General features: G+C 41.2%; 1 protein-coding gene across 1 annotated transcript in view; it reads left to right on the top strand.

Annotated features, from left to right (window-relative positions):
* Positions 1-21,510, top strand: part of LOC132900514 (solute carrier family 45 member 4) — a 116,087-nt gene extending 94,577 nt beyond the window's left edge. Inside the window, exons 3-8 of the mRNA XM_060942655.1 lie at positions 3,935-4,123; positions 8,747-8,926; positions 11,289-12,349; positions 13,169-13,268; positions 14,936-15,147; positions 15,994-21,510. Coding sequence (XP_060798638.1) covers positions 3,935-4,123; positions 8,747-8,926; positions 11,289-12,349; positions 13,169-13,268; positions 14,936-15,147; positions 15,994-16,362 — 2,111 coding nt within the window. The 3' untranslated portion in view covers positions 16,363-21,510. The remainder of the gene's footprint in view (positions 1-3,934; positions 4,124-8,746; positions 8,927-11,288; positions 12,350-13,168; positions 13,269-14,935; positions 15,148-15,993) is intronic.
* The last annotated feature ends 227 nt before the right edge of the window (positions 21,511-21,737 follow it).

The following is a 21,737-nucleotide window of genomic DNA, read 5'->3' as shown; positions in this document are numbered from 1 at the left end:
CTACCCTTTTAATTTCCGCGCGGTAGTGAAACGTGATGTCATCGGCAGGTTCCCCTTCTTGTGTACCACGTCACGTGTGACGTGGCACAGATTATCAGCAATGGCGGGTAGAACGCGATTTCCACTTGTCGATTGCTGTGCCGATATTCACCATCGACCGTCTCCTTTGGGCATCACTTGCTATTTTCCTTCGCTTCTTTTCCGAAGCTGACAATCGCGTTCTATCCGCCATTGCTGATAATCTGTGCCACGTCACACGTGACGTGGTACACAAGAAGGGGAACCTGCTGATGACATCACGTTTCACTACCGCGCGGAAATTAAAAGGGTAGGTGACTTTGGTCGCAAAATTAATATACTTGTCGTTGTCAAAAAATTATGTTTGATATATCATTTTGAAGCTAAAAGATTTCTCTGTCTAGTCATGTTGTCATAAAATATATTGTATTTTATGCCAAAAAAAATACATCCAATGGTGGAATGGCACTTTAATGGTCTCAAGCCAGTGACTCTTATTTCTGTGTAACCTAAAGCAAACCCCCCCCAAATAATTTCATAGTGTGATCTAATACTACACCCCGCAAACAAAGTTTGGGAATCACCCTGTCCATCCGTCCGTCTGTCCATGTGTCTTGTAAGCACAGCTCCTAAATGGTTTGATGGATTTTGATGAAACTGTACACAGTATACCACCTGAAGACGTGCATGAAGGAAAATGATCCTAATCCGAGATTTCAAAGGGGACATAATTCAACTTGTTCCCTTATATATGATGACCGGCTCGTAATCAGCGGGTATTCTACAGTGAATTCACTCACAGTTCTAGTTACTCTTGGACTACATTTGAATTCCTTGTACTGTTGTATAAATGTAGCAAAATAAAGAACTCCTTTTTAGCGGTCCTTTTTAAAAAAGAGCAAATCATGGTCTTTCTTTGGAGAACCACTGCAATATTTTCATTGTAATTTCAGTGTTTTTGGATGTTTTCCTCCCAACCATGAAGCTGACCAAAGCTGATTAGTGACTCTATTAGAAGTTAAACAATTATCTAGTATGACAAGGTCTACTAGAAAAAAGAAAAGCTTTTAAGTCAATTTGGGAAAATCTTACAACAGAGACTAGATGGAACTTGTACCAACCTCCTACATAGAGTTCAAAATCTCCATTGGTGATCTTTCACCTTCTCTGAAGCCCGGAGAACTGCCCAATGAGGTCAAGAAAGTTAACCTCCCCGACCTAATATCAAGGGACACTGGAATTGGGATACAGGACCTGAAATTTGCAATGGCTGACGTGTGGAAGAACTTTGGGCGATTTATATTGGTCAAGGCCGAAGGAGGGGGAGGATGATCATGACTGGATTTTACACATTGGAGATTCTGATGAATTATACTAATAGTTTGATACTTTTGATATTAAACTTATAAGATGGTAATCATTAAAAAATAAAAGTAATCCAAGTACAGTTCTATTCAAATTTAAATAAACTTGATTTTTGTTACTGTTGCCCCAAATGTGTAAGGTGCAGTGTTCTTTTAATACGACAATTAAAATATTAAATATGTTAATTTTTAAGACTTTCTAGTATTCATTTACGTAAATAGACCTTTTTTTTTTTTTTTTTTGACAGCAAACTGTGTATGGGTAGAACATATGCTCCCTGTAAAAACCCACAGACTATTCAGATATTGCTAATATATTTATCTGTAGGTTACTTTTGAAAAGTTTGATGATAATTAGTGTTTCATAGCAGAGCAACTTGTACCATTTTAGGCAACCAAGAGGTAAACTTAAATTCCAGGTGAAGGTTAAGTATTGCATGTGAGTTTATTTGAACACTCAGCATATTGGAAAAAATATATATCTCTTTTGTCTTGGTTTTAAACATCAAAACATTTTATTTTGCAAAAGTATCATTTTGGCATTTTGATATTGTATTTAAAGGTAGACGGCCTTTCAGATTTTAAGTGTAGGGCATAAATTTTCCCCGACACCCAGTTTTGTTTAGTGGACCGAAAGCTACTGAATTCAAATCAGAATTATTAGGGTTGGTGTGTGTGTGTGTGTGGGGGGGGGGGGGGTTGTTTTTTAAATGGATCAATTAATGAATTTAGGGCTATGTGGTCCTAAACTCGCCACCATTTTTTCCTCCTTCATTGAATCTTCCAATTCAAGATGCATCATGTGGTGGGCTTTCCCTGTTTGCGCAAGGCATTGTGGGATACAAATATGAAACAGGAAAGAAAAATGGAGGACGTGAGTGTGAGGATGAAACGTGGAAGATCGACTACAGTAATGGAAAGTGAGAAGAAAAGACATGTTGCAAAGGAAAGGAAACGCAGGCCCAAACTAGTAAATATCGGCGGTTATTGAGCACCTCTGTGTGATCAGCTGTTCATTTAGCGACAGAATGATGGAACTGGGGCGGTACGGTGGTGTCGTGGTTAGCACTGTCACCTCACAGCAAGAAGGTCCTGGGTTCGAGCCCAGTGGCTGGCAAGGGCCTTTCTGTGTGGCGGGCCTTTCTGTGTGGAGTTTGCATGTTCTCCCCGTGTCTGCGTGGGTTTTCTCCGGGTGCTCTGGGTCTGGGTTTCCTCCACAGTCCAAAGACATGCAGGTTAGGCTAATTGGTGGCTCTAAATTGACCGTAGGTGTGAATGGTTGTTTGACCTGGTGACTTGTCCAGGGTGTACCCTGCCTTTCGCCCGTAGTCAGCTGGGATAGGCTCCAGCTCGCCTGCGACCCTGTAGAACAGGATAAGCGGCTACAGATGATGGATGGATGTCAGTGCACGGTCAAGGTGAACATGTAGATGGTAGTAATGCAACACTGTGGATGCCAGCTGCCGTAAAACCCAAAAGAAGGTGGTAAATCTGCGCATGTGCACACGGACTTCCTCTGTCTGCTTGACTGCACGAAGCGAGCGATTTCATGCTAGGGAATCCCTTCAGATTAAATAACTTCCCAGCCACAGAATGGCCTGATATTTGTTGTTAGAATTGTCAGCTGTTAGAAGTTGTCAGCTGTTCGTTTAGTGACCGAATGATGTAACCGTCAGTGCACGGTCAACAGTAAACCTGTGCATGCACACACGGACTTCCTGTGTCTGCTTGACTGACTGTGCAATGCGAGTGATTTAATGCACATTATTTGCTTGGGAATCCCCTCAGATTAAATAACTTCACAGCCACAGAATGGCCTAGGTTTTTTTGTTTTGTTTTTCTTTTTTTGTTTGTTTTAGATATTACAGAAATAAACATTAAATCGCGGGCAGCACGGTGGTGTAGTGGTTAGCGCTGTCGCCTCACAGCAAGAAGGTCCGGGTTCGAGCCCCATGGCCGGCGAGGGCCTTTCTGTGTGGAGTTTGCACGTTCTCCCTGTGTCCGCGTGGGTTTCCTCCGGGTGCTCCGGTTTCCCCCACAGTCCAAAGACATGCAGGTTAGGTTAACTGGTGACTCTAAATTGACCGTAGGTGTGAATGTGAGTGTGAATGGTTGTCTGTATCAGCCCTGTGATGACCTGGCGACTTGTCCAGGGTGTACCCCGCCTTTCGCCCGTAGTCAGCTGGGATAGGCTCCAGCTTGCCTGCGACCATGTAGAACAGGATAAAGCAGCTAGAGATAATGAGATGAGACGAACATGTATTGCAATGACAATTTCAGAGGGAACTAAACTTCACGGATTTTATGAAATCGAAAGGCCGTCTACTTTTACTAATGATCAAATTGTGACTATTCTAATTGATGAGTACATATTCCTGTTTTACATATAATTCCTATCCAGCACTGATCTGATGTCTGTCTGATCCTGCTTTCTCCACATCAGTGTGGGTTAAAGCCACATTTTAATGCTCCTCTTTCCAGGTCTAATCTGAGAGCAGGCATCTAATTTGAGTCGGATGTTAACCTGCACCTCTGTGCTGCTCTTTCTGCAGGTCTTCCAGAACAGTACTACAGCCTGGTGTGGTTCCTCAGCCCCATCCTGGGCCTCATGTTCACTCCTTTGATCGGATCAGCCAGTGACCGCTGCACTTTGCGCTGGGGTCGCCGCCGGCCCTTCATCCTGGCACTGTGTGTAGGTGTGCTCTTCGGCGTAGCGCTCTTCCTTAACGGATCTCTAATAGGTGAGCCCCGGGGGGGGAGTTCTTGCTTAAGCCCCACAGTAGATAAATATACAGCAACACTATAAATACACACCGAGGGCATTGGAGGCGATGAGCTAATACTGACCTTGTTGTGGTGCGTATGTTCTTAATAAGGGGGTTGTATTCATTTAGAAACAAATTTACTAGAGGGAAACGCTTTCATTTGCATGATCAGTACAAGAGCTGAAATGAAAATCAAGTTTTTAAAGGCCAATTTTCCAGACACTCTTCCTGTTTCTGTTGGCTGTGCCTTGCCTTTCACAAAACCACAGTTTCTACTGGGAAGGAGCAAAGCACCTGATACCTTAACCATATCACTTTCACACAATTATTGTAGTTCATTTGAAGCTGAATCAGATTTACGGTTATTCTTCACACAACAGGCTGAAATGACCATAAATCATATTTGTATGAATCCCAAATCCCCAAACTAGAAAATCACACATTACTGTAATATTCAACTAAAGAATTTGAACATGAACCCCCCCCCCCACACACACACACACACACACACACACACACACACACTCCACTTTATAATCAGTAACCTCATAGCCCTGGTCAGTAGTAAGGTCTCAACTGCTTAAAGGAGAACTGAAGGCAAATTTATTATCAAAATTCTATTTATCTCATTTTATAAAATAAGTGCATTTCTGATAGCTATTTTGTCACTGCTATAGCAAGTTGAGTGTTTGAAATATGCTATGTAATATATCGGTGCATATGTCAAAGCAATGGCCGTAAACGAGATTCGTTGAGACCTGTGCGAGACATCGTAGGACGGAAGTAAAATGTACAGCGGAAATCAGTGTGACCAACATTGTCAAAAGACGCGCGCACCCTCTTTCGAATGCTGGTGTAATCAAGCTGGAAGTTTTGCTTCCTGATCGCAATCAGGAAAGTTTGAAAAAAGTAGGCAGTAATCGTCATTTAAACTCGTTTTTATGCAATACTTCGTTTGGAAAACAGTTTTCAAAATGGCAGCACTGACACCTGGCGGACACTTCACGTTTCGAAGTTTTGCACAAGTCTCGTGAAGATCGCGTGGATAAGCGACGCCTGCCGTGGACCAAACGAACTAAATTCAATATGGCTAAAAAAAAAAAAAAACGAATAGTCCGATTTAAGTATAATATTTACTTGCAATTAGTTGCCAATACGGCTCGCGATATAAGGTTACTAAAACCGAAAATGTAATTAATAACATATTAAGCAATAAAGCAAGTTTTAAAATGACTTCAGGTCTCCTTTAACATGAGCCAACGCTAAAATAGAGAAATGGAAAGTGAGCATGGTGACTAAGCAACAAGCCGTTCACGGAGATAAACATCATTGACATTTGTGCCTGCTTCACTTTTTACCACTGGAAAACCCAGATCAACTTGTCCAACTTTCGATCAGGTTTAAAAACAGTTCAGTGACTAACTTGCGTATAAATACCAGTCATCTGTAAATTCCCAAGCACATTCATGCTACAGCTGATTTTACTCCAACACTGTGTTGCACCGTGGGATTTTTGTACCAGATGCTCTGTTTACAGAATGCATAGAAACTGTGTTGGAAAGCACACGATATTTTGCACCGTTTTCGCTGGCTGATCCAGTAACCATCAACAAATAATCACCTCGATAGCGCCCCTATGGGATACATTTACCACTTCTATGGCTGTGTTGGACCGAGGCTGGTTCTACAGGACTTGAGACAGGGACTCGTTTTAAATCACCTACTGCGTAGTGACCGTCCAGAACCAGAAATGAGTCAACACTGGACAGCGTCCATTCATTGTACATGTACTGACTGATTCGGAGTCCTGCCGTGTCCAAAATCACTCTCATTCCGTAGACAAGTCGCCAGGTCATCACAGGGCTGACTCATAGACACAAACTACCATTCACACACACATTCACACCTACGGTCAATTTAGAGCCACCAGTTAGCCTAACCTGCATGTCTTTGGACTGTGGGGGAAACCGGAGCACCCGGAGGAAACCCACGCGGACACGGGGAGAACATGCAAACTCCACACAGAAAGGCCTCCGTCAGCCACTGGGCTCGAACCCAGAACCTTCTTGCTGTGAGGTGACAGTGCTAACCTATGCATGCAGTTGAAGTAAACAAACAATGTGTGTCAAGTTGCAGTAAATCATGCTTATAAGATTTGAAGCTGGTGACATGTTAGTGAGTCCCCTTATATAAAAAATATTTACCTAAACTCAGAAGCTCTTAATTATTTTTATTAATTTAAACTAACTGGAGGCAGCACGGTGGTGTAGTGGTTAGCGCTGTCGCCTCACAGCAAGAAGGTCCTGGGTTTGAGCCCCGTGGCCGGCGAGGGCCTTTCTGTGCGGAGTTTGCATGTTCTCCCCGTGTCCGCGTGGGTTTCCTCCGGGTGCTCCGGTTTCCCCCACAGTCCAAAGACATGCAGGTTAGGTTAACTGGTGACTCTAAATTGACCGTAGGTGTGAATGTGGGTGTGAATGGTTGTCTGTGTCTATGTGTCAGCCCTGTGATGACCTGGCGACTTGTCCAGGGTGTACCCCGCCTTTCGCCCATAGTCAGCTGGGATAGGCTCCAGCTTGCCTGCGACCCTGTAGAACAGGATAAAGCGGCTAGAGATAATGAGATGAGATGAGAACTAACTGGATTTTAGAGAATAAAGTTGTAGAAATGTCAGTTATTTTTCAGTGCCCCTTTTTTTTTTTTTTTAAATAAACATTTAGTTGATCCTTGCAGTTGAATTATGACGGTGCGTGTGTGACCTTTTCTTACCCTTTATAGTGGATTAGAGAAAGAGAAGGAGGACTTTAATTATCTGCACTTGCATTATTCATAATTGTGTGTGTGTGTGTGTGTGTGTGTGAGAGAGAGAGAGAGACTGTAAACCCTGTCTCTCTCTGTGACATGGGAAAGGACTAGGAACCAGTTCACAGGGAAAGATTTCCTGTTGTGCCCCTTTTTTACCTTTTATTGGCTATCTGGAACAATTTCCTGTCTCCTGTCTCCAGCATTAGCTTGCTGCTCTATTGTCAAGGGAGGGGGGGGGGTCTTACGGTGATTATAGCTCAAACATGAGTTAGACCGTTTCTCGTTCTTGCGTTCTGTCTGCCTCTCTGGTTGTCTATCATGTTTCTGCCTTATTTTCTCTCTCTCACACACACACACACACACACACACACACACACACACACCTTTCAAACATTAATAGTTTTTGCTTTAAAAAAAAACCCTAAGTGACCACAAATGTACATTGTACTTCAGTCATCTCAAACCTTTGTACCTTTTATGTGCGCGTATGAGCTGCTTGGTTTAAGCCAAGCGTGGAGTAGTTTTGATTAATTTTGGTCAACGTTTGTCAGAGTCCAACTGTAACCATGAAGCTTTAGTTGTAAAAATGAAATCGGCTGGTTTTCTCAAGGTGGTGATCTCTTGGAGTAATGAGATGCTTTTCTCATAATAATAATGATGATGATAATTCTTTTGTAATAATGAGACTTTTTTTTTTGCATCGAGATGTTTTTCTCATAATGAGATGTTTTCCTGTTGTAACAAGCTTTTTTTTCTGTAAGATCTACATGTTTTCACAAAATAACTAGATGCTTTTTTTTTTCTCCTTCTTTTGTAGTAACAAGATGCTAGTGGGGATTTTATGTATACATCAAATCAGTTTGGTCAGTACATACACTACCGTTCAAAAGTTTGGGGTCACCCAGACAATTTTGTGTTTTCCATGAAAAGTCACACTTTTATTTACCACCATAAGTTGTAAAATGAATAGAAAATATAGTCGAGACATTTTTCTGGCCATTTTGAGCATTTAATCGACCCCACAAATGTGATGCTCCAGAAACTCAATCTGCTCAAAGGAAGGTCAGTTTTATAGCTTCTCTAAAGAGCTAAACTGTTTTCAGCTGTGCTAACATGATTGTACAAGGGTTTTCTAATCATCCATTAGCCTTCTGAGGCAATGAGCAAACACATTGTACCATTAGAACACTGGAGTGAGAGTTGCTGGAAATGGGCCTCTATACACCTATGGAGATATTGCACCGAAAACCAGACATTTGCAGCTAGAATAGTCATTTAGCACATTAGCAATGTATAGAGTGGATTTCTGATTAGTTTAAAGTGATCTTCATTGAAAAGAACAGTGCTTTTCTTTCAAAAATAAGGACATTTCAAAGTGACCCCAAACTTTTGAATGGTAGTGTAACTCAAACCAGTGGTTCTTGCTGGTATGGCTTCACACAGTATCCGTCCGTCTGTCTATCCACAATTCTGTTCCTCCCTGAGTTATCATTGGATTTTGATTTGTTTTGTTTGGAAGAGCTAATCAGTCTGCACAAAAGTTACTCCCTGATTTTGTCATTTCTCATTAACAAGTCCCTAATTAGGTTGATTTAACGAACGTTCAGGAAAATCGCTACTCCTCCCTGAGTCTTCAATGGATTTTGATTCTGTTTTGTTTGGAAGATCCAATGGTTCTAATTGTTCTCATGAAGAATAACTTGGCTGATTTATAAACAAGTCTGGTTTCTCATGGTGCGGCCGTGTGAGCTACTGCGTCGCTGACACTCTGATTCTCTTGTGTGTGCTATGTGTCAGGTTTGGCAATAGGAGACGTGCCCAACAGGCAGCCTATAGGCATCGTGCTGACCGTACTTGGAGTGGTGGTGCTAGACTTCTGTGCTGATGCAGCTGAAGGGCCCATCAGAGCATATCTGCTGGACGTGGCTGACACGGAGGAGCAGGATATGGCTCTCAACATCCACGCTTTCTCAGCAGGTACATTTTGTGTCCACAGTATCATCAGCTTTCCACGTCCACACTTTTTTCATCAGGTATATCCTTTACACATAAACACTGCTCTCAACATCTCGTCTCTTTTTCAACACCTCAGCTGAACGCACACACGGATAATAAATCTACACACACGCGCAAACATTTTCTCACATGTGCCCGACAGTGTGCAAAAGTACTCTTAACCAATCAGGAACATTCTTGAAGGTTCTGCCATTTCAGCTTTTTATGAACCAGTACTGAATGTCAAGTTGCAAAAAAAAAAAAAAGGGGAAAGGCTTCTTGTTCTCAAAGCAACTTTGCATATTACATCACAGTGCTGTTGAATTTTGGACTCTGCTAGATCAGACTGTGATTGACTGACTCTGTTCTCTATAACAGCAGCTCTGATTCTGATGTCCGTTCCACATCCTATAAAGAGTGGCTGAGTTTATAGCTACTTTAACATCTCTTCTCATTTATCTCATCTCATCTCATTATCTCTAGCCGCTTTATCCTTCTACAGGGTCGCAGGCAAGCTGGAGCCTATCCCAGCTGACTACGGGCGAAAGGCGGGGTACACCCTGGACAAGTCGCCAGGTCATCACAGGGCTGACACATAGACACAGGCAACCATTCACACTCACATTCACACCTACGGTCAATTTAGAGTCACCAGTTAACCTAACCTGCATGTCTTTGGACTGTGGGGGAAACCGGAGCACCCGGAGGAAACCCACGCAGGCACGGGGAGAACATGCAAACTCCGCACAGAAAGGCCCTCGCCGGCCACGGGGCTCGAACCCGGACCTTCTTGCTGTGAGGTGACAGCACTAACCACTACACCACCGTGCTGCCCTACTTTAACATGAAGTAAATAACTTGTTTTGCGGACAACATTAAACATTAGGCGGCACGGTGGTGTAGTGGTTAGCACTGTTGGATCACAGCAAGAAGGTTCTGGGTTCGAGCCCAGTGGCCAACAGGGTCCTTTCTGTGTGGAGTTTGCATGTTCTCCCCATGTCTGAGTGGGTTTCCTCCAGGTGCTCTGGTTTCCCCCACAGTCCAAAGACGTGTGGTTAGGTCAACATGGGGCGGCCTTAGGCTGAGGTGCCCTTGAGCAAGGCACCTAACCCCCAACTGCTCCCTGGGCACTGTAGCACAGCTGCCTACTGCTCGTGTGTGTGTGTTTCACTGCTTCAGATGGGTTAAATACAGAGGCAAATAAAGGCTTCTTAAACATAACATAACTAATATAAGCAGTTAAACATTTTGTGATTCTTAAATAATTGTTAGAGCCAGCAAATTACTGGTATAATTAAGTTATTCCATGAAATCGAGTCATGTATGAGCTGATGGCCAACGAGGCGTGTAGTGCCGAGTTGGCTATAAGCCATGTATGATGAAATTGAGTGGAATAACTGTTTTGTTCTATCTCCATTCACTGGATGTTGAGAAACAGAGCATTTTTATTTTTTGCAAATTCAATAAATAAAAGCTTTACACAAAACGTCCAAGAAAATCATTTCCACTTGGAATGTAAACAAAATGCCAAAATGACAGCAATTTGTGAAAAATGTGATCATTCTTGAAATTTTTTAAATGCGTTCTTACCATCAAATACTTCTATTCCATCATTTTTTTTTGGGGGGGGGGTTGGCTGTTGGCAAACCAACTTAAAGGTGCATTACCACCACTGAATGGACTGGAGTGTGGAACAGGAGATACTGGGGGGAGGACTATATTCGTTTTAGCTATTTCTGTTTCTTTCAAATACTTGACGACAATTTTGGGGGTTTTGTTTTCAAGTAAAACTTTTTATTCTGTCCTCGATCGGTTCAGCAACACGTGCCGCCATTTTGTTTTTCTCTACTCATAGTATATGAGCTGATATTGTTGTAGTAGAGTAGCCAATCAGAGCATGCAATTGCTCATATCCAGTGAATGTGGATAGAATAAAAGTCATGAAACACTTCAGGACATGCTGTTATAGGAAAATATTCAACTTCTGCTTTGCACCCAATCACTGATTTATTTTCTTAAGAGCATGCCTCCAAATATTTAATTCCTTACATAACACACAGTATATTTCCTATGAGCCAAGCAAAACAATAGAGAAATAAAATCTCCCTCCTCCTATTTGGGTTTTTTCAACAACAAAAAAATTGTAAATGACGTGCCAATGATGCCATCTGTATAAAACTATACAAGCTGGCAATTTGTGACTCTTTGTCCGTGGTTAAACTAACATGAGATTTAAGAGTTCAGTAGAGTGGTTAACCATAAACTACAAAGATGGGTGACCTTTGTGTCCAGGGATAAAGGTCATAAGCCAAGCTGCCTTACTAACCAATGTGTGTATCTATAGGACTGGGAGGTGCTGTGGGCTATGCACTTGGTGGCCTTGACTGGACAAACACCATCCTTGGTCAGGCTTTTAAGTCCCAGGAACAAATCCTGTTTGTGTTCGCTGCTGCAATATTCATCGTCTCCGTGGTACTGCACCTCTTCAGCATCGAGGAGGAACAGTATATCCCACAGCAGGAACGCCTGGATGAGGAGGCGGATGGGACAGCCTCTGTCAAACCAAATGTCCTGCTTGGTCTTCCGACGTCGCAGCAGCAGCTGGATCTGGTTCCTGAGGATGAGCCCTATGAGCGTGAAGCCCACTCAGCTGAGCCAGAGCTGGACTTCCTGGATGTGGAGCTGGTGCGTAGTAAGAGTGACTCGGTGCTGGCCATGGCTGATGGCACCCTGGAGCATGAGGCGCTCTTCTTGCGCCAGATAGAGCCTTCCATCTTTCACGAGCGCTTATCATCGTACCATGGCAGTCAAGAGTTCCCACATGGACGTTTCAGCCTCAGTCGTCTCTCATCCTTCATGCACGATCTGGAGGGTGAAGACGTGCCACTCCATGCAGAATCCAAAGCCCCCAATGGCCAACTAGCTGGGGACAGCGATGCCACCAGAAACTCCCAGCCACTTCCAACAAATGCACTCAAATCCTCCAGCGCTGGAGCTGCCATCCGGCGCCGGCGCCACACCTTCTACCGGCAGTCATCCTGTACTTTCTCCTACTATGGACGCCTAGGCTCACACCGCTACCGCTACAGGCGTGCCAATGCCGCCGTGCTTATAAAACCATCACGCAGCATGAACGACATCTACGAGATGCAGCAGCGCCAGAGGAGGGCACAGCGCCACAGGGCTCGGCACCAAAGCAGCAACACTACATCTAGTGGAGACACTGAAAGCGAGGAGGGTGAAACTGAGACTACCGTACGCCTCCTCTGGATGTCCATGCTAAAAATGCCCAAAGAATTACTGCGGCTCTGTTTGTGTCACCTGCTCACCTGGTTCTCAATCATCGCTGAGGCCGTATTCTACACTGACTTTATGGGACAGGTTATCTACGAGGGTGACCCCACGGTGAGATAATAAAGGATGGCACACTGGTAACACTTTTAGTTTAAGATGTGTGGGGGTTTTGTTGTCGTTTTTTTTATAATTAAAAAGTCTACTTCTACTTTTGTTAGTTTGTCTTCAACTGATTAAATTAAATCTCCAGTTTCTGAAATTGTCTTAACCCCTTCAATGCCCTTGGACGAGTCATGTACGTCATGAAATCTTTTACCGCTGTGCCTTATGCTACTCGTCATAAACACCTCCTTTTATGTACCTTACATGGCACATTACTTTTACTTCACAGTGGCACATCACCATGAGTTGGCCTAGTGGTTAGCGTGTCCACCTCCCGATCGGGAGATTGCAAGTTCTATTCATGGTCGGGTCATACCAAAGACCATCATAAAAATGGTACCCGGTTACTTGGAATACATGGACCCTTGGTGTATGTTTTTTCAAGTACTAGTAATTCATGTTTATGGACAGGTTCTCATCAACAAGACCCGTTGTCTTGGGTTTGTTGGATGTTTTTGAAGTTGTTTTTGATTACTAAAGTTATTTTTACTCTACAACCGTTTTTTTGTTTGTTTGTTTTTGTGTGTGTGTGTGAGAGAGATTTTTATATACAAATATTAAAAAAAAAAAGTTCTGATCAAGTTAGAGAAAATTATCAAAATATCCCAGTTTTGACCCATTTTTGTCCTATATGCCTGGCACATTACAATTAATTATGGGTGGCAGCCAAGGGGTTAATGTTGATTTCAGTCACAAGGTTATGTACAGTAGGAGTAAGACTGACTGACTGTTCTAGATAGTTCTGAATCCCTGTGTTTGTGCTCTTAGGCTCCATCAAACTCCACTGAGCTGCAGAACTACCATAAGGGAGTGCAGATGGGCTGCTGGGGACTGGTAATCTATGCTGCTACTGCTGCTGTCTGCTCAGGTCTGTTAAATACAATAAATCTACAGTATGAGAGTCTCAGGACAAACCTGCAAAAACTTGGTATAATGTAGTTTCTTTTTCTGGTGTAACTTTTCTGCGTAATTCCTTCAACAGTAGTCTATAGGTATGACGTAGGTTTCCAGGGATATACTGGCATTATTATCTCGCCCATGACGGAGTAAGCGGGGCGAGGTATTGTAATTAGTGCGGTGTGTCAGTCAGTCAACAATCTAGCGTCTAGACGGCTGCACCAGTTGACTTCAAATTTTAAGGGTAGGTGGGCAGTGGTCCATAGATTACCTGGTTTTAAATTTTGGGGTAATCCGGTCAAGGTCAACCTACAGTCAAATAACATTTTCCATTTTAACTCAAAAACGGTTATGGATGGATGGATGGATGGATGGATAAATAGATAGATGGATGTTTACTACTATGAGCACATGGGGACTCCCATATGGCCTTTCATTTGGCACCATGATCTTTGACCTTGAAAGATCAAACTGAAGGTCATGGGTTTTCAAAGGGCTCTAACTTTTAAAATGGTTCATGATAGCCAGATGTTTACTATTGTCAGCATATAAGAAGTCCCATATGGGCTTTCAGTTGCAGCCATGACGTTTGACCTTGAATGACCTTGAAAGGTCAAACTCAAGGTCATCATGGGTTTTCAAAGGGCTATAACCTGACAGCTGATGATTGAGGAAATATTACCATTATGAACATATGGGTAAAAAATAAGTGCTGCTGGGCGAGGTTTGTTTTGCCCGGCAACACTTGTTGTATCCACATTCGCTGGATTTGAGCAGTCGCGCGCTCTGATTGGCTACTCTACTTCTAGGCTATCAGCTCATATACCATGAGTAGAGAAAAACAAAATGGCAGAGCATGTTGCTGAACCAACCGAGAACGAAATAAAAACTCTACTCCAAAACGAAACCCTCAAAAGATACAAAAAAAAGCAACAAAATATGGAATGAAAGTATTTGATGATAGGAACGTACCTTCTTCAAGAATTATTATAGCATTTTTTTCATGAATTGCTACTGTTATTTCACTGGTTTGTTTACATCTTTTAAGCATTCTTTTTTTTTTTTTTTTGAAAGACTGGTTCAAAAGCTCCAAAGAAGTTTTTGAAAATTACAGAACTGAAAGGTCCAAGGAAGAATTAATGTCTGAAGTTACACTCTACCTCAGCAAGATGGCACTTTCTACAAAAAAAAAACCCACCAGAAGTCAATATGTGCAGCCATCGATAGGTTTTTAAGAAGTCTGTCTAAACAGAAATGATTGTCAGACGTTTTGTATAAAGTTTTTATTTATCGAGTTTGCAAAAAATAAAAATGCTCTGTTTTGCAAAATCCAGTGAATGTGAATAGAATAAAGCCGTTATTCCACTCAATCTCGTCGTACATGGCTTATAGCCAACTGTGCATCAGCTCATGTACAACTCGATTTCATGGAAAAACTGTTAAATATTCTCTATAGCACATTGTAAGGGATTCTGGTTTCTTGCTACATTCAATGTTGTTGGACTAAAATCTATAGTGTGATTTGTGAGTAATCAGAACATAGCTAGGACTACTAAATTTAAAAACGTGTATCAGATATCAGTTATACATTTTCTGTACATTTTATTCTAAATCTGTTTTGTCTTTCCTCTTGTAAAGCTTTACTCCAAAAGTACCTGGACAACTTTGACCTCAGCATAAGAGTCATCTACATTCTGGGCACACTGGGCTTCTCTGCTGGCACAGCCATCATGGCCATCTTCCCCAACGTTTATGTAGCCATGGTGATGGTCAGCAGTATGGGTATCATCTCCATGAGCATCTCCTATTGTCCATATGCTCTACTGGGCCAGTACCATGAGATCAAAGAGGTGAGCTGATGTAACGTGAAGAGAAAATGTGATCTCTGTGATGAGTGTAGGTGCCAGGTTTACATATTTCAGAATGGTACTTAAAAAAAAAAAAAAAAAGGGCATCCAATGTCGATGGAAACACCTTGAGAGTGATCAGACTGGTTCAAGGTGGCAGAATGATGGTAATTCAAATAACTACTCTTTACAGCAGTGGTGAGCAGGAAAGTGTCTCAGAACATGCCACACCTTGAGGTAGATGGGCTCCAACAACAGCAGACCACATTATATTCCACTCTTATCAGCTAAGAATGGGAATCTGATGCTACAGCAGGCACAGGATCACTGAAACTGGACAGCTGAAAATTGGAAAAACCTCTCCCGGGCTTTTTCCAGTCTGTAACCGCCTAATTGGCTGATGAGTGAAACCTGATGTGGTCCTCTGCTGTTGTAGCCTATCCTCCTCAAGATTTGGCATGTTGGGTCTTTGGAAATGCTTTTCTGTTCACCACGATTGTACAGAGTAGTTATTTGAGTTACTAGAGTCTTCCTGTCAGCTCAAACCAGTCTAGAAGTTGTCCTCTGACATCAGTCATCAACAAGGTATTCCTCCCAGCAGAACATGAGGCTCTTGACCTGTATCTGCATGATTTTATGTATTGTACTTGCTGCTGCTGCATGATTTGGCCAATTTTATTTAAGTCTGGATTAGATCTTGAAGTGATTTTTAAATACTTGATCATATCCATCTTCCTTATTAAGGTGACGCACATCTGAGTGTCCATTTGCTGATATGGACTTGCAAGGGTGGCTTTTTCCTTTTAAGGAACGATTCATTAACTGCGATTCTTCTCAACTGTTCCACAGTATATCCATCACAGCCCTGGCAACTCAAAACGAGGCTTCGGCATCGACTGCGCAATTCTGTCATGCCAGGTGTACATCTCTCAGATCATCGTGGCATCAGCATTAGGTGCAGTAGTGGACGCAGTGGGCAGTGTCCGTGTCATCCCCATGGTGGCATCCGGTGGCTCCTTCCTGGGTTTCCTGACCGCTTGCTTCCTGGTAATGTATCCAGGTGTTGGTGATGGGGAGAAGAGTGAGCAGAACAAAGCTCTGACCAATTCCAGCAACGCAGAGAATGATGCCAGCCCCGAGAAGCCCAGTGTCCTGAAGCTCACGCGCAAAGGCACCACTACAACAACCTGCAACGTGGAGTGCGAATCCGCGCTGTGAAGTCGATGAGTAGCTGTGGCAACACTTACATTCCCTCCATCCCAGCATAGATCAGCTTTCATGGTGGAGTGGTAGATTGTTTTGGGAGGTGGCATTTGTATTCTTCATCCTCAGGGCCACTGGGGAACATTGGCAATGACGAGGGCATTTGATTGGTCTCTCTCTTTTGCGCTCTTTCTTTTTATATTTCTCAATTTAAGCACGCACTTCATCCAATCAAAGATCCTACTTCCACTCAGTGTGAGATCTAATTGAAATGGAAATAATTTGTGTAAGATAATCACTTGGATTCTCAGTTTTGGTTCCATTTATAATTGTTCTTTCATGTTTGCTTGTTTGGTTTTATGGCCTCCTGTCCAGGAAGAGGAAGTTTCCCCAAGTACATTTACATTCAAGTTATTCCACAAAATTGAGTCCTATGAGCTGATGGCTATAAGCCATATATGACGAGATTGAGTGGAATAACAGTTTTATTTTATCCACATTCACTGGATTTTGAGAAACGTAGTATTTTTTTATTTTTTGCGAATTCGATAAATAAAAACTTTTATACAAAACGTCCGACAGAATCATTTCCACAGAGAATGTAAACAAACTGGTGAAATGAGGGTAGCAATTTGTGAAAAATGCGATAATTCTTGAATTTTTTTTAAAAAGATATGTTCTTACCATCAAATACCTTCATTCCATATTTGTGGGCTGGGTTTTTTTTTTTTAAATTGGGGTTTTGTTTTCGAGTCCAGTTTTTATTTCGTCCTCAGTTGGCTCAGCAACACGCTCCACCATTTTTGTTTTTCTCTACTCACAGTATATGAGCTGATATCCTAGTAGTAGAGTAGCCAATCGGAGCATGCGCTTGCTCATATCCAGTGAATGTGGATAGAATAACTAATATTTAATCCTTGGGTTTTTTGGGTTTTTTTTTTCTCAAATAAATGTTAAAACTGTCAACTCCTTGTGGCTTTATGTGAAGGTGTGATCTGCAGTAAAACATCCAAAGGTTCAAAACAAACCCAAATCCTCATCTCTGCATTTCATTATCCTTATCATAGTGTTTTAGTTTGTGCAAAACTGCTGAAGTCAGTCCTGGGAGAAAGAATTGTTTCTCATTCAAAGTTTCCTACCTTTCCCAGGGTCCTCTGCTGTATCTATAAGCAGTGCATAGAAAAATGTTTCAATTTTAACATCCATATCCAAATCTTCCACCCATCGGTGGAACAGCTTTACTGCTTAACAGATAGTTGTACCAAATTGAGTAAATGTGTGAAAATGGTGAATATGCCCTGCACATCTTTCAGTTGTGATTGGAGTCCGCTCAGTTGTGTAGTTTGAGGTGCTTTGGGAAGCTGCTTGAAGAGCATTTCAGTGTCCATGCTCACGGTCTTCACTTTTTGGCAGAACTTAAGCTGTGCAGTGAACTCACTGAAATAAAAGGTTGTTTTTCGTGTACTTCTCCACCTTTCTGTTTTGCTTCTGTTGAATGGAGGGTGCTTGGGACAGAAGTGCTGCACCATCAGTAGTAATGTTTACATTCTCCTTCACTGCTGCATGTTGGAAGTTGTTTTTAGACCCTTCCACACAAAGATCTCCCAATTTCCTCGTCATCTCTGGCACCTTGGCTGCTCCATGGCCTCCGGTTCAGTCCCAGTTTATTCCACAGCTGTGCAATACACCTGAGATGGTGGACGCTGGAGTGTGTGCGCGCTTAATTTTTCCAGCTGGTCATCTGGGTTTGTTCCATTTTGGTGTAAAGTGGGGAGATTTCTGACTTGCTGAAGGCTGGATGACCAGTCATGATCCTATTGGGATATTCACGAGACACGATATTTACTTCCATGTTGTTGCTGAGCATGTCAGACACTCTGAAGCATGTTGACAATATTTGTGATTCCCTTAAAGCAGATTTGTACTTGTATCTATCTTTATATGGTATTAAAGCTAAGTTGTAAGCTGAAATGTTTTTTTGAAATGGTGATGAAAAGAAAAAAAAAAGATAAACCAAACTTGAAGGAAAAAAATGTATAGCTTATTTTCAGACAAATCAGACACAGTTGCAATAATGATTTGCCTCAGAATGTGTGAACGTTTGAGTGCTGAATTTTTCTACCTAGTACATGAGGATGTTGCATCCTAGATAAAGAAATGCAATACATTTTATGAAGGCCACATACTAGCCTCTAGAATGAACTAATAGTTATAATGCATTTATAAGGCATTATTAAAATTGAATTGTAATTAATTCAATGTGTATTAATGGTATACCACAATGACATGATCCATGTCTGTGCTAAAAATAATCCCTTTTTCCCCCTTATCTTTAAAGCATGAAAAAACCAATTTGCTTTGTTTTTTAATAACAATTATTTAATTTGAACCAGATCACTATGCCCCAAAAAGAAGACACTTTACAAATGCTCAGAGGGGGGGGGGAATTCCTCAGCTACAGCTTTCAAGTTCATAATTTCTCAACTAGATATGTGTGGGATTGTTTTTATCCCCCGCTGGCCGAAAAGCCCAAAGGGGGATTGTCGTGGCGATTTTCTATCCATCCATCCTGGGAAGGGTACTCGCCTTCTGAAATCGACTCCTCTCTAAGTTTTTGGAGGAATTTCACAAAACTTGACAGAATTTGTTGTTTGTATGTCGGTAATAAGCATATTGTAACTTCATTCAATTCGGTCACATTTTAGCAGAGTTACAGCCCTTGATTAACAAAATTATACTTTTGACAATTTCATGAGTGTTTTCCTTCTGAAATCAACTCCTCTCAATTTTTGGAGGAATTTCATGAAACTTGGCAAAAGGCATTATGTCGGTAGTACGCATATTTTGTTCAATTTGGTCGCGTTTTGCCAGAGTTGTGGCCCTTGATTAACAACCTTGTACTTTCATGAAGGTGTTTTCCTTCTGGCATCAACTCCTCTCACGATTTTTGGATGAATCTCTCGAAGCTCAGCAAAAGGCCTTGTTATATGACGCTAATATGCATATTGCGATTTTAATTTCGCTTGTGAAAATTTTTACCAGAGTTTTGACTCTTGATTAAATAACTTGTACTTTGACAATTTCATGAGGGCGTACGTTCTTCTGAAATCAACTCCTCTCACAATTTGTGGAGAAATTTCACCAAACTTGGCAAAAGGCTTTACGACAGTTATACGCATATTGAAGTTTCGTTTAATTTGGGCAAATTTTACCAGAGTTATGCCCTCAGTGATTAACAAACTTGTACTTTTGGCAATTTCATCAAGGTGTGCTTGCTTTGAGATCAACCTTATCCCCCGCTGGCCAAAGGCCCAAAGGGGAATTATGCTGTGGCAATATCTGTCTGTCCATCCGTCCCAGGAAGGGTACTCACCTTCTGAAATCAACTCCTCTCTGTTTTTGGAGGAATTTCACGAAACTTGACAGGATTCTTTGTTATATGTTGGAAATGCGCATATTGCAATTTCGTTCAATTCGGTCACATTTTACCAGAGTTATGGCACAGTTGCCAGCGGGGGAGATTGTGCTCTCAGAGCATGCTTGTTTAAGCTTCCTCACACATTTTTGTCCTTTGGTTTATACCAACCTATATCATTTCTTACAAATTTTACTTGATTATATTTCCCAAACAATATAAACTAACTAGTAGCCTAATTTAAACTTCCCCAACCCTGAGCAGGTAGATACGAACAATGAATGAATGAACACTGTAAATGCATCATGTTTCATTCATGTTCATAAACATGGTCTTTGTCCAACAAGCTTTGTTTTTATGTCTTTTTTTAAAAAATCTGTCCATTCCATATAATGCAAATAGTATATTCGTCTTCAGTAACATCCCTAATATGAACAAGAGATTTGTTTTAAATTATATCTCGCTTTATGTAGGACTGATGCATACTACTTTACTGTGCATTCTTATAAATATAAGAATTAAAAAAATAACATTTTAAATTGTAGCTAAATATAAAGTGCTACAATGCATTGACAGTTCAATGCATTAATAGTTCAAGAAAACAACATAAAAATTAGAAAGTTCAGGGTTTAATTGCTAAACATAATATGCAAACTGAGTTTCTTGGACGTGTTATGTATACTACACTTAATTCACTGCATTAACAATTAATAATAAGGTAAAGTGCAATTTTCAAAAATATGTACAGTATAATGCCTTGTAATGTCAAAACAGATATAGATAAATATGGCCTTCATAGAAAGTGTTACTGATATGTACTTATCACTTTTTATATATAAATAAAAATAAGTACTTGAAGTGTGCGATGTTCATTTTTTTTTTTCTTCAATGAACCAAGAAAGGTGTATGGTAAAGACCTGGGTGAAGGGATGCTGGGTTGGACTTTTTTGGTTTGGTTGGTTGGTGTTGCTCAATCAGAAGGTGTGTTCAAGTCACACAGCTGTAACTATTGACATTTATTGTGGTTTTTTTTTTTTTTTTTTTTTTAAACTATGAGCAAAAGATCTGACATTGCAAAGAACTTGCACATGGGCTGTCGTCCCTGACTCGGATTATGCATGGTCTTGGACTATGAAGGATTTCCAAAGGAGTTAAACCCTTTTACTGTGCAAGTTGGTTCAAGACATGGCTTAATCTTGGTCGAGAAAGAGGCCTGCACAGAGTTTTAAGAATCATCCTGCAAAAGAGAGAAACCTCTGGATATTTATTTTTGAGCTCGATCATGTTGTATAAAATGCTTTGGCTTTATTTAAAGATGAAACTCTAATGACCGAGAGATATATTAACTGTTGTACTTGATGCAAGTTGAAGTATGCGTTGGAAAAGATCAGAGTTGTGTGTACACACGTGTGTCGGTGTAATGTCAGAATTGGACTTTAGCTTTTTTTTTTTTTTAAGTTTACAGACATTAATTTGAAGCAAATGTCACAAGTCAATGATTCTCATTCTATTTAGTTAATGGGATGTGATTACTGAATAATCTTTCTTCATTGCCTCATTGATTGTGTGTTTTGTTCTGTGTTCATTATTCTGAAGAAAGTAAGTGGATGTTAACATTGTTACGACAGACAAAATGTATGGAGAACAGAGTAGCTGCCGTGTACTATATGCCTTGTTATTAGAGAGTTGTATATATTCCTTTTGAAATGGTTTCTTTTGCTGCTATTAAGAAAAAAAGGCTGATTTTATTTTTATTAGTTTCATTTTCTAATAACTGTACAGAACATCTGTAAATATTCACAAGCTTTCAAATGTAGACTTATTCAGGAGCACTGTATTGAATGCACCTTTAAAGAATCACTGAAAGAAATGTCGTTGTTGGTGTGTCTCCTTTTTCATCTGGTCCTTTCCCTGTATAACTGAATGAGTGATTTTATGGCGAGTGGATATAGCACAGGCGTGCATATGATTTAGG

This window comes from Neoarius graeffei, chromosome 16, assembly GCF_027579695.1.
Source record: "Neoarius graeffei isolate fNeoGra1 chromosome 16, fNeoGra1.pri, whole genome shotgun sequence".
Lineage (NCBI taxonomy): Eukaryota > Metazoa > Chordata > Actinopteri > Siluriformes > Ariidae > Neoarius > Neoarius graeffei.
The sequence above is the reverse complement of the archived record's forward strand: the minus strand, read 5'-3'. Positions and strand labels throughout refer to the sequence as shown.